Source organism: Zeus faber, assembly GCF_960531495.2.
Source record: "Zeus faber genome assembly, chromosome: 20".
Lineage (NCBI taxonomy): Eukaryota > Metazoa > Chordata > Actinopteri > Zeiformes > Zeidae > Zeus > Zeus faber.
This window is the reverse complement of record NC_137207.1, coordinates 9985943-10003624: the sequence shown is the minus strand read 5'-3', so window position 1 is coordinate 10003624 and position 17682 is coordinate 9985943. Positions and strand designations below refer to the sequence as shown.

Genomic DNA, 17682 nt, shown 5'->3' with positions numbered 1-17682 from the left:
ATTGTTGTAGTTCTCGAGTATCACTTTAAGGGTCCTTTCATACCTTATACATAAAACATGTACACACAATGTGACATAAACCTCAACACACACACACACACACACACACACACACACACACACACACACACACACACACACAGGTGTGTCAAAAAAGTGGTTCACACAGCGTATGAACCAGCGTATGAATATCTGTTCCACACATGCACTTGGGAGGGGGGCGTCCACCAACCTGGTGCTCTTTATTCTTCCTCTGCAGCCCCATGTTGAGGGCCTCCTCTGCCTCCAGCCTGGTGCCCGCATTGCTCAACTCCAAATCTTTTCTTCAAGGAGGAGAAGAAGAAAATAGAGAAGGTCAACGAGGTGGAGATAAAAAAAAACAAAAAAAAACAAGAACATTAAAAAGTAAGTATAAGATTGACAGATTTAATTTGATCCGGGTACCATCCACAGTTCGAAACAACAGAGCACCTTCGCAACCCCGAGCGAGTCACTGTTTTCATTAATGTTTGAAGTCAGAGAAGGTCATGCGGAAGACGCAGCTGACGTCATTGGAAGACAAGTTTTAATTTTGTATTGGAGACATTTTATTGCACAGCGGTTGTACAGCACATTCTCTCGATTCAGACCGTTGGTTTTATACTCGGAGGGTTAGGATAATTAGTTAGGAAAATGATTCTGTTTGCCCTCATTGTAGGGAAGGCAGACTCTGACAAGTTAAGACATCGGTGAAAAGCCTCACAAGGCCTCGAGGGCCCATCACTTCAACAGCAGCACCGATAACGGAACTTTCCGCTGGTAACATGTCACAGCCATCGCTGACATTCGAGCCCTTTCCGCTCCAGAGGGGGGGAATCGCACAAAATGACACCTCCACCCTTCGTGTACGTCGGTGCTGTGCAGGTTTTTTCTTCAACTTGTACTGTATATCGGCCCGTGTTTTGAAAACTTGCGGTAATTGATACTTCGCGTCTCATAACTTATGTCTCAATATTCCATGTCTCTTTCACAAACTGCTCCTATTGCTGAAAATCAATCTAACAGTGACAGAAAACCAACCGCGATGTTCCTAAGAGAGCAAGAAGGAAGTCAGTCATTATAGAGTTAGGAAACATCCGTTTCCATGGAACATGAATCTTATGAATTCTTTACGCACAAGTTAAATCAGGATACCCCCCCCACCTCCCCCACTGTCACACCCCAGTCAAAGCTGAACTTGTCCTGCCGTCCGATGTGTGTGCCGTTCAGAGCTTGACGGTCTTTTACTAAGGGTTCAAACGGGTCTGTACTGGGAACCCACTTTTTGACGAGATCCGCCAGGCCTCCCCTCATCTTCTCCACGTCTCCCAGACTCTCCATGGCGGACCTGCTGTCGCCCTCCAGCCTCCTCCGGCTCTTCTCCAGCTCACCGCGCTGCCGACGCTCCTGCTCCAGCTGGCACTCAAGCTGGGACACGAGACATGGATGCGGGAAGAGCGCTTGTTACAGCCACATGGGGACCATTTGGAAGAATAAGAACATCAAAGCAAAAGGTCTGAGAAAGGTCTAACTGGTTACAGTAGGTCTACTGGTTACCAGGGTTGAGGTTTAATATCGAAATAATACTTTGAGAGCTTTGAGTTAAGATCACTTCATACGATGGCGGTATATCAAACCACTTTGAGAGAATAATAAAACGCAAAAACGTACATCTTCGGCTTGCAACTGGAACTTGGCCCTCTGCTTGGTGAGGATGTCCACCTTCTCCTCCTCGCTCTGCAGGTCCTCAAAGGCCTGCTGTTTTGGGGGTGGTGAAGTGGGGAGGAGGGGGGTAGCAGAAACAAGAGGCCTGAGCCTGGGCTGCAGATGTGGGATGTGTCCCTGAATCACTGATCATCCATCTGTCCGCCATATTGGATCCATCCGACGATTGAAGTTGATTTGTTTTGCTCGCAAAGCAAATGTCATCTCCCATTTGATCTGCTTGATCGGATAATTATCTCTCTGAATAACTCTGGCACTGGGAATTACACCAGTAAGAGCGGAGCGCGATGACGTGCTGCCCCTTAACCAACTCACGAGGCTGCCAGCGTTCCGCTGATGACAAATGTTTCGAGAAATTGCGGCTCCATTTTGTTTTCATAGCAATGTTCCATTTCTATTCCGGACATATTCCATAACCTTAGACATGTTCAATAAACACTGAGTAGCTAGTTAGGCCTTATTTCCAATTGCTCCCTCAGCTTGCATGAAAGAATGAGCGAGCTACTGTGGGACAAAGCATCTGGCAGCCATTAGTATGCAGAAGATCTCATAGCTGCCATACAGTGTGAGATGAGGTGGGGGTAGGAGCTCTTAAATTTCTCCACCACCTGCATTGATTTTGAAGGAACACTCCATGTTTGTGTGTATGTGTGTGTGTGTGTGTGTGTGTCTAGATTGAGAGCACATTTATCATAAGTGTCAGTTTTGGCAGGTCCACAGTCAATCTGGTTGTAGTGATCTGAGCAGCGAGTGAGACATATAATCTGTGCTTTAACAAATGGGTCCAAAACGGTCTAATTGACTCAGATCCAGATCCTTTATATCAGCGCCTGTAACCTTTGACCTTTACGACAAACTGTGTTCTAACCTGACTAAGCTCCACCAGGTGAACTTTTTCTCTCTCGAGCTTCTGAACCACCTCGTCCTTGTGAGACAGCTCCTGAGACAGTCTCCTCACCTCCCTGTCTGAAGACTGCCCGTGAAAGGACGGGGAGAGAGAGGGAGAGAGAGAGAGACAGAGAGAGAGAGAGAGAGAAAGAGAGAGAAAGACAGATAACAGGTAAGTCACAAATTGCAAGTTTGAGGCATTTTATAAACTAATCCCAAATTCAAATTGCATTGTTAATCATTTTGGCAAGGCAGAGTGCAGAGCTTGTACAAATGATGTGAACAGTCCAATTATAACAGGCCAAAAGAAAGACAAACAAGAAAAAAAAAAAAAAAAACTTGGAAACAATATATGAACATGTCTCTACTGTGCAGTGTTAAAATGTATTTGCTTTCCAGTGTACATTAATTGCAAGAAGAGATTATTTTGCCAAATGTCTATACAGTGGTACCTCGACTTACGACTGTAATTCGTTCTATAAGAACGTTCGTATGTTAAAACAGTCGTATGTCGAAGCAATTTTTCCCATATAAATTATGAAATCATGAAGGGTGAAAATAAACAAAATACACTGCACAAACACAGTAAATATGAAAAAAATATCGATAAACCACGAACTACGTGCACACGCGATGTAGGTCGCCCGCTGACTGACTGCTGACTGACTGCTGACTGACTGCTGACTGGCCGCTGACGCGCCAACTGCAAATTTCCACGCTCGTATCTTGGAGCAGTCGGTCGCAAGTCAATACAAATTTTCGCGACTACCGCTACTCGTATCTTGGATTAGTTGTAAGTAGATGCAGTCGTAAGTACCACTGTACTTACACATTTTTTTCACTTCTGTAAATACAATTGTTGGGAAAAAAATGCTTCACATCTTTCCATGAATATTGCCATAACAACAAACAATCACAAATGTTGACTTAATATTATTCTAGCTTCCACCGAGCCAACACTGTGTCAACGGTACAACCCAACAGGTCTCATCTTGCGGCATCTGCTGCACCCTTTCTGGTCTCACCTTATTGCTCCTTTGTCATACAAAGAGAAGATTTATTCAACAAGGGATTTGTGCAAAACGTGCTTGGGTCGCCAAAGGCATATGACACCAGATTCAGGTGCATATCAGAGCATATCGCACGGGCACACTAAAATGGGTTTTAATATACTACGGCATCATTTCACAAATTTGGAAGAAAGCACCACTGGCGACGGTCCCATCTGGATTATCATACATTCCTTTGGCATTCTCTAACAAAGATAGCATCTTAATCCCTTAATACACCTCAGTTCCAAACATAGACAGCTGCTGAGGGCATTTTACTGTAGATGTAAGAGCAGCCACTGCTTGTCAACTTCATAATGGCGTACAAAACGTTGTTGAACCGGGGGAAGTCATTGATCTTTGACACCGACTTTAGCAATGAATGCCGACACAGAGAGCTCCGAGAGAGCCAAACCAGTGTTTACTCTAGCCTCTCCAAAGCACGTGTGGTCTCGTTAATGCCTGTCACACCAGCAGACGCTGTAGCTTAAACTGAAAAATTGCAATTCAAACATCACAATGGAAGTTACTTCCAGTGCCCTCTGGCCTCATAAGGTCATCTGCTGACCCTCTTCACCATAAATATCTACCTGTTTGTCCCGCTCGGCTGTGGTCAGGGCGCTCTCCAGCTCGTCCAGGTCTCTCCTGAGGCTGCTGCACTCAGCCTCCAGCCCGTCCCTGTAGAGAGCCAGCTGGGCCGAGCACGCCTCCTCCTCCTCCAGACGCTCAGACAGCCCCGACACCTTCAGCTCCAGCCCCCGACGAGCCTTCTCCAACTGGGCACAGCGCTGCTCCGAGGCCTGGGCGCTCTCCTGCTCCTGGCAATTATGGAGAGACAGATACGGCAAAAGGAAAGAAAGAAAGATTAAGATATCTTAACTTTGTTGGTGGAGTGTGGAGACTAGGAGAAGGAGCAATAACTTGAGGTTGTCAAGAGTGCAATACTGAAAAGGTAGTTACACCAATAAATACAAGGACGAGAAGATAAAGGAAAAGGGCCTAAAAATATATTTAGCCCACAAATTCACAGGATCTTACCACAGGTTACATGCTGTACTTTTCCAAACCCACATAAGAACCAAAGAAAACTTTTCCCTTGATAGCCTTTATAGCCCAACAGAAAAAGCAACTCAATGACGTATAGCACAGACTCGATAAGCTAGTTCTACCAAGTGGTGGATCACTTTTGACAGCAGCTATCCATAACGGGCCTGAATGTGACAGCCTGGTCTGGTTCCTCTCATATTCTCACCGACCGTTTCTCATGGGCGAGGCATTTGGAATGAGCTAATAACGTGGCCGAATATGTGGGCATATGGTGCAAAATCACCAGATGACCACATTTTCATCTTAACTCGTTTCCAAAAGTGTGCATGGCCTCCGGGATTGTGCACTGTTCCCCACTTCTTCACAGCCTCTACATGTACAGCACATACCTGGCCTCTAATTCTGCCCAAACTGTTGGCACCTTTTAACACTTTCGCCTCGGAACCCCTTGAACACGTTAACAGGAACGGCAGAACAGAAGACGTAATTCGTCACTTGGACTATACATGTAAGACATGGACTATACACTCCATGTCTGAGGATACAAAGCCAGGTATGTGGCCCACAACAACAAATACACATTCATGCAAGAGGAATGTACCCACAGCTGCTAGTCTGTGCTCCAGCGTGGCGCTATAGTTATCCCAGTCCAGTTCCTCTGGTTCTGGTTCTGGTTCCGGTCCAGGTTCCAGCTGGTTTCCATTGGCCTCCTCAGAGTCGTCGGAGAGGGAGTGGCGACGCTGCCGGAGCCCGGCCGACATCCTGTCAATCAGGCGCCCTCTGGTCTACAGACCGCTGGGCCCCGCTCCTGCCTACCTAGACGTGGCGCGCTGACCGTCCACTCTCGGCTTAATGAGAGACTTGCTACCGTAAATGCTGGCTCTCTCTGCTTGGCATGCAGCTGCTCTGACCGTTCCAGGTGTGTTCTGGAATGACGAACGGTTGTAACTCACTCGGCCGGGGGTGGGGGGTTCGCTCCGGTCGACGCAGCTCCCTGTCACGGAGCACACTTAGAGCTCATCAAACCGCTTCTTCTTTGCTGTGTCAACTTCCTTCTCCCGATGTCTTTTTTATTTTTTATTTTTTTGGTTCCCCCGTGTCTCGCTCTTCGTCGTCTCTCAATCACAACTGTTGGGCACCCTCTCTTTGCGGTGGGCTGGAATATCCGGGCAAAATCCACACATTCTTATACCTCCTCTCCTCCGAGCCCCCCGGCTGTGGCGACTACACACAATAAAGCCGTTCACTACCGACTCGCTGTCCGCTGCCCAGCCCGAAACACCCTCTCCTCCCCTCGCCGCTCCGACCGGCTTCTCCTGGAACAGGTGTCTATCCCCAGTTGTCGGGTATCCCGACCTCTCCCGGGGGGACGCTGGCTGGTATAGAATGTCAGGCTGTGCAAAAAGGGGGCCTCTGACGTTGTGTCCAGAGCCTCGACAGAAAAACAAGCCATCAAAGCCCTGCCTGCTTCACCGCACAAGGCAAGACAAAAAAAGGGCAGAGCTTCATAGGGCAAAAAATAAATAAATAAATAATAATAATAATTCTCCCCTTTGTGTCTACATTTAAATTGACGTAAAGGTCTCGTGTGCCCACGCTCGTGTAACCCCCACGACAACACGGCATTCATCTCTGCCAGAACAACGAGGCATATTGTGCTCCAGATTCGGAGTGCTGTTGACTTTCTTGAATGAAGCCAGCCGGACCCCCAAAAAAAGACAAGACTAAGCGTTGCACATCAAGGGTAAACATCGGTGTGACAGAATTGGGTGTTATGGTTAGGCCGTGTATATTTTGAAAAATAATCACGTTGAAACGATTACCACCAGTAAGACAGACATCTCTGGGATTCCGTTTGCGGCTCCAGATCATTACCACCCCAACAGCAGAACCCGAACGGCATTTCTAAATAATATTAAGCAAAAACAGCCTTTCACCATGACTGTGTGAGAGGAGGCATGTGGAAGACGTCTAACCATCCAGAAAAAAAATAAATAAATAAGACCCAATCTTTTTTTTTTTTTTTCCCTGTGAATTCAATTCTTTTTTGTTTTGACAATGTGGTCAGAATTCTTATGTGGACAGGCAGCACAGACAGATGTGTGCATGGCTGTCAAGCAACTCCCACACAACTGCAGAGAATGTTGAGATACAGCTTGCCCCGTCTCCCTCTCCGCACATTACTCCACATCCAACAGCGACTCGAATCCACAGAGAAAGCTGGTAAACACCGGGACGCCGGTTCTGACTACATTTTTGTCAGAAGGCGGCCGGTCGAGACAAAAAGGCAATTTCCAAACAAAGGCCGACTTACAGATGTTTACATTTTTGGTCTCCTGATGTCCTTTCGCGACAAAAGCTTCAGGAATAATAGTTTTAATAACGTTTTCATGCTGATTTCGATCGAAGACTTCAATTCAACAGAATACGATTAATTCTTGCTGTAAAACCTGTTTGAATAACTGACTAGATAAGACATTGTTATAGCCTTTCTACCGTCGCTATTGTTTATCTATGGAGAGATTTGAAGGTGAAAGATTTTTCACCCGATACAAAATTGGAGATCAACCAAGGCAGCAACAGAGGTGTCGAGAGCAAAGCTTCAGACCAGACACACGAGCTAATACTGAGCTGGCTGCTGCCGCGTCCCTGTCGGATCAAGCCTCTTATTCCCGTCTCCTCAAACCGCCGCCTCCATGAGGTGGTCTCAGAGCGCCTGTAATTTAATTGGCAGTTATCTTGTCATGCTCCAAAAGGCGAGACGAGAGATGATCATAAAGGGATAAAGGGTAGAGGAACTTGCGGGCTCGCCGATGACCTCGAGATATTTATCTACGGTGCTGTCAAAAAAGAAAACCCCCTCATCCTTTTCATTCAGTAATTTAGCTTCTCCCAGCAATTCTCAGCCCTTTTGGACCCTGGCATGAAACACTTTACCAATGTTTATCTCCGAGAAGTCCTGACCTCGCCGACTCCTCTGCATTTTCCCTTTGCTCCCTCTCTCTTTGCCCCTTGAACATCGAAAAAGTTTTACATCTATATCAATACGCCTCTCTCTCTCTCTCTCTCTCTCTCTCTCTCTCTCTCTCTCTCTCTCTCTCCTCTCTCTCTCTCTCTCTCTCTCTCTCCCCCCCCTCCTCCCCAGAGCTTGCTCAGGGCCCCAGTGCCGTCAGAGCCGGTCCAGACAGAGTTTTTCCACGTGCAGAACTAGGGCATCTGGAGACCTCTAGAGAGCAAGCGCTCCACATTTATTTCCCATTAACGGTAATTGAAGAGTAAACTTTTTATGGTTTTTATGTGGACTTTTTATTCCCTTGTTGATAGCCATGTGTCCCCAAAGAATCCAATGGTAAGCACGGGTAACCTTTCTTCGTCTCTTTTATGTGTGTTCCGGGGGGGTTAAATGCTGACATGAGAGTTGACGCAGAATGCTTGGTTGAATAAAGGTTGGAAACAAATGTAGTCTCGGTCTGGTCCAGAGTGGAAATAAAAACATTAAAATTAGAATAAAAAAAAAAACACTTGCACAAAACATACAAATGAAAGCACGCGCAATCATTGTTGACCCGAAGGGGCGACAGCGGGCCTATCGCTGTCATTTGACACACATGAGAGGAGGCCATTTCCCTCCACCCCTCGTCCTCAAGTACCCCAGAGCGCCGACCACCACCAGGATAATAAGAGGGACAGTTTCCTTCTGGAAAACTGGAAGGATTCCTTCAGGCAGCGGCACTGAATCTTTTGACAATGGGGTCACATTTCTCACCGCCGTCCCATCAGCAAGGCTCTCAGTCACAAATTATAATGCCCATCTGCCCCCTCCAAGGATTAACTTCATTATTTATTGTTGAACAATCTTAAGAGGTGAAAGAATAAGAGTTGGAGCCAGAGCACATCTGGTGGTTTCAGTGAAAGAGGAGAAATATTTGCCTCTAAAGCCGTCCTCAAAAAGTGCAGTTGACCTGCACTGTTTTAGTAGGGATAATATGTAAGGTGACTTTTCTGGAAGGGGCAAATTACTGGAGCATATTCAAAAAAGGTACCTGTGGCCGGTCGCAAAAAGACTTCGACTTTGTCGAAGCCAGACGACAATAAAATAGAGGAGGGGGCAGGAGAAATGCTTTTTTTAGTGCAGTTTATGATGTGTTTCCAATGAATCTGTCTAAGTGGTCTGCTAAGACATTCAGCACCAGTAATGATCTCTAATCCCTCGAGCACCTGCCTCTAAAGAAGCACTTTCTGCAAACGCTGCCAACAGGACCGCTACAGCACTGCTCCACCCTCTGCAGAACACTATCTGTTGCCATTTGCTTTTCTAAAGGTGAGTAATTATGGATTGTGTAGCATTGTTTTTTGTTTTTTTTGTTTGTTTTTAAAACCCACCCTCTGCTTCCATTTCACATCAACGGATGGATTATTCGAGTATGAGTCAGTACTGAATAAACAGGTTTATATACTGGATTATTTTTTCTTTCCACCCATGAGCATTAGATCATACATCAAGCACTGCCTCAGACCACACACGCACACACATGCTTACACACACACATGCTTACACACACACGCTTACATCACAGAGGTGTGTCAGTCAAAAAAGTTCTCAGTCCCAATAAACCAATCAATCTCAATGCCACCTTGGGCTAAAGAGCTGCCTCAATAAAACATTGATGATGTTTGTGGTAAATGTTCCAACACAGCAGTAAAAGCCCAGAGGGAGCGAGTGAGAGACAGAGGGCGAGAGATTGAGAGATAGAGAGAGAGAGAGAGAGAGCGAGAGAGAGAACAGTGTCAGAACAGACAGACCAAGCAAAGCTATGGTTGCTGCAAAATATAACCACCCTCGCCCCGCGCATCCCCCCCACCGCGCTCTCTCCTAGGGTATCATTACACACTTAATATCATCCACCCCAGGGTCGGTATAATGACCGCGTTTTATAAACCCAACCAAGCAGAAATTCAGCCCCGTACAATGAGCAAGTCAGTTCTAAGAGTATTAAAGAGATGTTAAAACAAAGGCAACGTTAGGCCCTATAAAAACAGACCTAAGAGAGAGCGAGAGAGAGAGAGAGAGGGGGGTGGGCGTAGGTTGACAGGAAAGAGAGAAGGAGCGTCAGGGAATAGAGAGATGCAGGGGAACCACAGAGACGGAGCCAAGTTAAAGGACTTACAGCTCGGCACCGAGTGAGCGCCTCGTTCTTTTCCTTGCTCAGGTGGGAGTTGAGCTCCTCAAGCTCTCGGACCCTGGACAGCAGACTGTCACACTGCTCCACGGCTCTCCTCAGCTCCTCTCTCTCCCTCATCTCTGGCGCTCTGTATCTAAGCACCGACCCAAGCACAAACCAGGCGCAGCGTGCGCACACACACACACACACACACACACACACACACACACACACACAGGCAAACAATCCCGCACACACTTCCAGAGATTTCTGACTAGCTCTCGCTTCGGTCTGGATTCTTTAAATGGCCCTCACACCCTCCTGATGCAAAGCCAACACACACACACACACACACACACACACACACACACACACACACACACACACACACACACACACACACACACACACACACTCCTCTCCCTTCTACTCCCAATGTATTCATGCACACTCGCACACAAAAATATCTTCTTACACACAAGCACTGACATACATACATACACACATGCACATATGCCCAGATGCACACATCCATCCCTCTTTCTCCAGATGGGACTCCTGCTGGCCACCTTTCATTAAAACAATATAAAGATTTCAAGCCCTCGTTCTGCTGCTGAGCTGAGAGGAAACAGCTTTGCCCGTCTCTCCTACTACCAGCGATCAGAACAAACCAAACACATCGCAGAGACAAATGTGTGATCCCTCCTCAGGACAACTTGTATGTTTTTAAGCTTACTGAAATGCCAAATAGTGGAGATTAACATGGTAGTGACAGCAAAAAAAATAAACACACACACACACACACACACACACACACACACACACACACACACACACACAAACACACACACACACGAACATTAAAACCACCACAAATAATCACTAATATTATGTAGCTTCCTCTCGTGTCGCCAAAACAGCTCTGGCCCATTGAGGCATGGAGTCAACAAGACCTCCTGAAGGTGTCCTGTGGTAGCTGGCACCAAGACGTTAGCAGCAGATCCTTTAAGTGCTGTAAGTTGTGAGGTTGGGCCACCATGGATCGGACCCTAACCCCAGCCATCCACATGATGTAAATGAAAACTTGATTTATTAGAGCAGGCCACCTTTCTTCCATTGCTCCATTGCTCAACCTTCTTCCATTGCTCCATGGTCCAGTTATGACGCCCACGTGCCCATTGTAGGTGCTTTTGGTGTTGGACAGGGGTCAGCATGGGCACTCTGACTGGTCTGCTGCTACGCAGCCCCATACACAGCAAGCTGTGATGCACTGTGTGTTCTGACACCTTTCTATCAGAGCAGCATTAACTTTTTCACCAATTTATGCTACAGTAGCTCTTCTGTGGGGTCGAACCAGACGGGCTAGACTTTGCATCCCACACACATTAATTAGCCTTGGGTGCCCATGTCGCCGGTTCACCGGTTGTCCTTCCTTGGACCACTTTTTATAGGCACTTACCACTGCATACCGGGAACACCCCACAAGACCTGCTGTTTTGGAGATGCTCTGACCCAGTCGTCTAGCAATACAATTTGGCTCTTGTCAAAATGGCTCAGATCCTTACGCTTGCCCATTTCTCCTGCTTTCAACACATGAACTTCAAGAACTGACTGTTCATTTGCTGCCTAATATATCCCACCCCTGGACAGGTGCCATCGGAATGAGATAAGCAATGTTATTCAACTTCATCTGTCAGTGTTGAGGCTGATCGGTGGATATATTCCGCAAAAGGCGTTCTGAAAAACTGATCTGGTACAGAAGACCAGAGTTTAAAGTATGGAGTATAAGCAGCTGTTGGGAGTATGGGAGGGGGCAGACAGTGATGGAGGGTTGCATGACGATATGCACACACAGTGTTGAAGTGCAACTAATGCATTTTGCCAAAATGCATCGAAGAACCTCTGTCATGAGAGGAGATCCCAAACAGATCTGCGTAAACACAACGGTGTTCTGCTCATGCGATGACACAGACCAGGGCAAGTTTTAAGTCAAAAAATACACCTTGTCTTAACTTTGGTCTTTTCTTTGTATTTTTACTCACTTTTTTTCTGATTCACTGCATGTACTATATCCCTGAACATCTTCCTTTTGAATAAATTTTGCGCACTTATTATCAAAGTCCAAATTAAAATTCAATGCATTTCACATAGAGATTGATATGGCTGAATGCATTGTCCAAATCAAAGCCATTGTTCATTTTCCAAGACCCTACAGGTATTTTTGGCTGAGCAACCAAAGCATGAATTTGTCTACTTTTTTCTATGCGGAAAAACAGATGTGTGCGGACTTAAGAAGATCTTCAGAAGAATAGGGTTTTGAAAAGGGGAAAGCTGCATTGCACACACACACACACACACACACACACACACACACACACACACACACACACACACACACACACACACACACACACACACACACACACACACACACACACACACACACACACACAGACACACCAATTGAAAAACCTGTTTCTGCTTGATCAGATCTGTGCTGGGAAAGTACTGTCATTACGTCTTTTAACCCAACCTCATCAGTGAGGTTACCTTAAAAAATAAAATAAAATAAATAAAATAAAATAAACTCACATAGATATTTTATTGGGAAATTGGGAAACTGAAAAATCTCAACGGCCGCCAAGTAATTGCCACATTGTCCAAATAGATTTATTTATGTTTACTGTTTTACTCTACCACATGGGGCATGCTCTCCCGACACACCTAAACTTCCTTTGGCTACAGTCAGGTTAAACACAACCTATTCTACATTTCAGTGAAGGATTTATCGTGGCGCTGCACATCAATCTGCGCCGGAGGCCCAGACATGGCCGCGCGGCGGGGGAGGATCAACGCAACGCATCGACGCTTCACCTTTAGCATTAGCACACGGCTCAACCTCCTAAGCCACTGCTATTGTTACGAACATGCCAGCTCAACCTTGATGAACCGCTCTGTTTGGTTTCACCGCTGCTCAGCCCCCGCGGTGCGCGCCGATGAATGGACGCCACAGTGCGGCGCGGCGTTTCGTGTTTTGACTTGAGCGGGCTGTGTTTGTCCGATCGAATGTGTGCAGCGAACCGTCACAACGGACGGACAAGTTTGCTTTTCCATGATTAACACACCTCTCAGGACTGAAACGAACGGTTTAAAATGTTTCCGTTCATTTCATTTTTCCATTTGGCTTCAGGGCAAGGCCTATTGAACTGGCGGCCCCGCCAGCCAAGTGTGGCCTACGTACTGGCACAGACTTTGGAGGTTACTGTAACAATGAACCATAGTTACATGAATATTTCCAAATACCTGCCTTAAAGTACCAACAACATTATGACTCTGCAGAAGCAGTGCATATTATCTGGAAATGTGTTCGTTCATTTTATATTTTTTTTGTACATTGATAAAGATAATTTGAAGAATACGAGGGTAGTGTTGCATTTTTGTTTTCTTTGTTTTACACATGCGGCCACTCGCAATAATTAAAATTGCTTGTTTAATTTATTTCAGGCCTCTAAGCCCTTGGTTGAAAATCTCGACCCCAGCAGAATGTGGAGGAAGACCCCTGGTTTAGGGGCTCAATAAAGACTTAGTCATATAAGCAGTATTTCTTCGCGGCAAATAGAAAAATCCCCCTTTCCACTTGTTCTTGACATCTCATTCAGTGTGGATGTGCGTTACAATATACACCCCGTCACCTTTGATGCTCAGTTTTCCAACAGATGTACACCATCTCATTACTTTCTCAACACCTGTCGGAGATCGGAGCTCCACTTGAAATACCCCCAAATCGTTGCTGCTCTGCGTTACCCGGATCACCAGCCACACCGTCGAACCGTCTGTCACAGCCAAACCCACTCTCAAACGGCCTTAATTTTCCGACGCCAAAACAAACAAGACAGATTTCTCCACCGAGAGATAAGTAGTGAGAAGTAATGCTCTGAAACGCTTCCAGGTGAGTGGAGCTGAGGGGTGGGGTGGGGGTGGGGGCTAGGGGGCAGCAGCCTGTAGATTTACCTCTGGCTGAACTCTGGATACAGGTCGTAGTAGAGCGCACAGTACTGCTTTGATCAGCCGAGCACCTCGACTCGCCCCGATACGGAGGAGAAGCTGGGAAGCAGCTCAGGAGCAATAACGCCGGCTTATGAGTTCAGATCAGCGGACGAGATGGAAGATTGTTGCTGGGCAGTTACCCCGGTAGAATAACCACTGGCGCTAAAGGCGCAGGATTTTTTTTTTTTTTTTTTTCCTTGATTGAGAATCTTGACATATTTCAAATCAAAGCCGGTATATACAGTAACATGGCAGGTTGAAATTGGCTGCATTTTCCTCGCTGAATAGAACTGACTCTTATACACACAGTGGTGGAAATTAAGAAAGCAGAAGTACTTTGTTACTTTACTTGAGTACATTTTTCAAGTATCTGTTAAGTACTGTATATTCTGTTTCGGAGACTTTGGATGCTTTCACTCCACTACATTTCAACTATTTGTACTACTACTACTACAGTCCACCAGAAAATATATATATTTGCATTTATATATATCAAAAGCAAAGCAAGAGGAACCAATCAGAGTGTGGATCGGATACATGCTGTAGGCTCTGTCATATCAGGGCATTGGATACTGGACACTCCGATTCTTACCCCAGTCATATTGTGTCAGGGTATTTGTACTTTTACTGAAGTAAAATCACTGACTACTTCTTACACCGCTGCTAACACGACATTATCTCCAAATCACGGAAGTTACCACAGTGTTATTAAACTAGAAGCCTGGACAGGCTTCCCTCTGACCACTGAAAACACTGGTGTGCAACGGCGACCCGCAGACAAAGTCATCAAAGAGGAAAATCAGCAGCTTCTTGTGTCTTTTGTCAGACCGACACACCTGGTAGCACCAGGGGAAGGATATGCATGTTGGTTTGCGTGTGTGTGCATGAGATGAGAGGTAGGGATGGAAAGAGGGAGGGAGGGGTGCAAAAGAAAGAGAACCCTCCCCCCTCCGGTGTACATTTAAGAGCCATCATGTTCTGCAGCGCAGGGAGGCATGTCGGTGACACGGTCGTGCAACAAAGACCCGGAGATAACAATCCAGATACAGATGCCCTGTCCTGATCTATCGCAGACGCACACTGACGTGAACTAATTGATATCTGTACTAGGGATCTTTGGGATGTCACGAAAGAAAGCATTAAAATGCAGATGATTTTTGTTTTGGGCACAGGATGAAGTGTAAATGTGGATGGAATAGGTGCAAAACCACTTAAAACACAGCACTCTCAATCCTTACAACACCCGCCTATTGCAGTGATTATCAACCGTTATGATAAGATAACATATGATACGATTTTGTCTCTAGGACCCCAATCTGTAAGGATATTTTTGTTGATTAGATATTAGATTTACTCCATACTTCCATAACTTTCTATACTATAGTTGGGAAAGAACAGAGAAACTAGAATCATCCTGTCAATAAAATAAGGGTGAAGTTTAACTATTAGTGATTAAGGTGGGTAGGGACCCTCGTGAAGGACCCCAGGCGGGTCCCCGGACTCCAAGTTGAGAACCGTTGCACCTATTGGATAAGAGTCCTCCTTGGTCTGAGGAGGTGTGCCTGCAGGAGGGGCCCGTACTGCTATGACCAATACTTATAATTAACAATAGGAAGAGGAAGAAATGAAATGAAACGACAAAGAGTAACTGGGAAATGCGGTCACATTGAAGGAGGGACAGAGGGAAAGAGACAAGGGAAAGGAAGACGACAGGTAGGAGTTCTTACCAGTGCGGAGAGACTGCCGTGCACGCCGCCGACGGTAGGTCTGTACTGGTGGAAGTCTGTCTGGATCACACACACCCTCTTCTCCATCCTCACAGCTCACTGCAAGAACATCCCATGGTGTCTTCACCCACCGGCTCTGTGGAGGAGTGTGTGTAGATGGGCGCGGGCGCGCGCGCGTGTGTGTGTGTGTGTGTGTGTGTGTGTGTGTGTGTGTGTGTGTGTGTGTGTGTGTGTGTGTGTGTGTCTATCTGTCTGTCTGTCTGTCTGTCTGTGTGTGATCTCGTTGAGACTCTGGGAAGCGTATACAGTATGCGTGCATGTTTGTCAGAGTGGAGGGTGTGTGAGTGTGGGAACGTGCGCTTGTCTGTGTGTGTGTGTGTGTGTGTGTGTGTGTGTGTGTGTGTGTGTGTGTGTGTGTATGTGTGTGTGTGTGTGTGTGTGAGAAATGTGTAACGCCTGCTACCTGACCCGGAGAGGAGCCAGGCTACAAGGAGGGAGGGAAAGAAGGGAGGGAGCTGACAAGCAAAAAGGAAAACATGAACGAGCTCAAACAGTCCCCACACACACAGGCACGCAAGTACACGCGCGCGTCAGTATAAAACACACACACACACACACACACACACACACACACACACACACACACACACACACACACACACACACACACACACACACACACACACTCTCTTTCTGTTCTCGCGCGCCCTGCCTGGAGCTACATCACCCACTGACAGCATAGCAGCAACATGGAGCCAGACCGCCAGCTTCGAGGAGAGAAATCTGCAAAATTCCGAATTTACCCCGCCCCCCTCTGAGTGAATTCCTGTGCAGAGAAAAAGAAGAAAGAAAAAAGCATTTTGAACATATTTTGGATTAGTATGAGAAAGACTCACCCCCCCAAGTCATTTAGCATTCCCCTGTGAAAGTGCTGTCAGTCATAACTTTGAATTTAAAGAGTATAAATTATAAGATATTACATTTTTGAATGCCAATTCTTATAGCACCTGTCTCAACCAACGGACCCAGGGGCCCCATCCAGCCCTGTGAGACAATTTAATGTGGTCTGCAACATGTTTATAATCACGGACAGAGGAATCATGCAGTCCATGCGGAGGAATCATGCATGGACTGATCTGTTTACCTCGCAACGGGGGAGGGAAACTGACAGCGTGGGGGAGGCGAGGGCGTTTGCATCCCAGCGAATGGCTGAGAGGATGTGCAATTAATCCCCTCTAATCAGCCTGGCAGTGGAAAATACGATTTCTACAGTGTTTTTGTCTGACAGAATCAGATGACAGCTGATTTCTGTGTGGATTTGAGTGGATATCAGCATGGGTGGAGGAGCTTAAGAATTTGGCCCCGTGTGCATGGAGACCAATTCGTTATTTTGTTTTGAACATGGATAATTTCAAGGTAGCTGTAAAACATATTGTCATAGAATCAACAATGACAACAACATACACACACACACACACACACATACACACATATATGCCCAGATGGATTATTATTATATTATTGACTTGTATTGGCTGGCGAGCTTTTCTGTTCCTGTTCCCAAAAAGCTCACGCCATGTCGGCGCCCCAGTGCCAGAAAGTCTTCTTAAGAGGTGCACTTTTAAGGACAAACGAAAGGACTTGGAAAGCACCCCAGCGGCATGCCTTTTCCCATCCAACCTCTAATTTTCCCAACAAGTAGTAACCTAATGACAGAGCTTATATCAATCATGTCCTAACCCCCCATCACCCCCTGAACCTTCGAGAAAAAGGAATTGCCGCGTTCCCCCGCCAGCTTTCCTGTACATCGGTCTGGCATCGTGCCATTTTATCGTGAACGGCATCTACTTTCCTGCTGCAGTGAGACAGAAGCCGTAGAGAAAGTTCAACCCAGGAAAAAAGCCACAGAAGATCTACGGCTTCGCTTGACCGCATACGCACGTAGACATACAGTATGCGGTGGAGCTAATTGTCAGCTTAAAACGAGCCTCCGCTGTCAAAGCACGTGCTTTGTTTGAG

The 17682-nt window shown here is 46.3% G+C and overlaps 1 protein-coding gene across 2 annotated transcripts in view; it reads right to left on the bottom strand.

Annotated features, from left to right (window-relative positions):
• LOC307245738 (myosin heavy chain, skeletal muscle) overlaps positions 1 to 15832 on the bottom strand; it is a 35193-nt gene extending 19361 nt beyond the window's left edge. The window contains exons 1-6 of one of the 2 annotated variants that reach the window (XM_080021392.1): positions 15664 to 15832; positions 4271 to 4498; positions 2612 to 2716; positions 1690 to 1776; positions 1301 to 1446; positions 233 to 323 (exon numbers count right to left, since the gene is read on the bottom strand). In XM_080021392.1, coding sequence (XP_079877518.1) covers positions 233 to 323; positions 1301 to 1446; positions 1690 to 1776; positions 2612 to 2716; positions 4271 to 4498; positions 15664 to 15750 — 744 coding nt within the window. In that variant the 5' untranslated portion in view covers positions 15751 to 15832. The remainder of the gene's footprint in view (positions 1 to 232; positions 324 to 1300; positions 1447 to 1689; positions 1777 to 2611; positions 2717 to 4270; positions 4499 to 15663) is intronic. The other variant, XM_080021393.1, reaches the window with a different exon arrangement.
• Positions 15833 to 17682: the final 1850 nt, after the last annotated feature.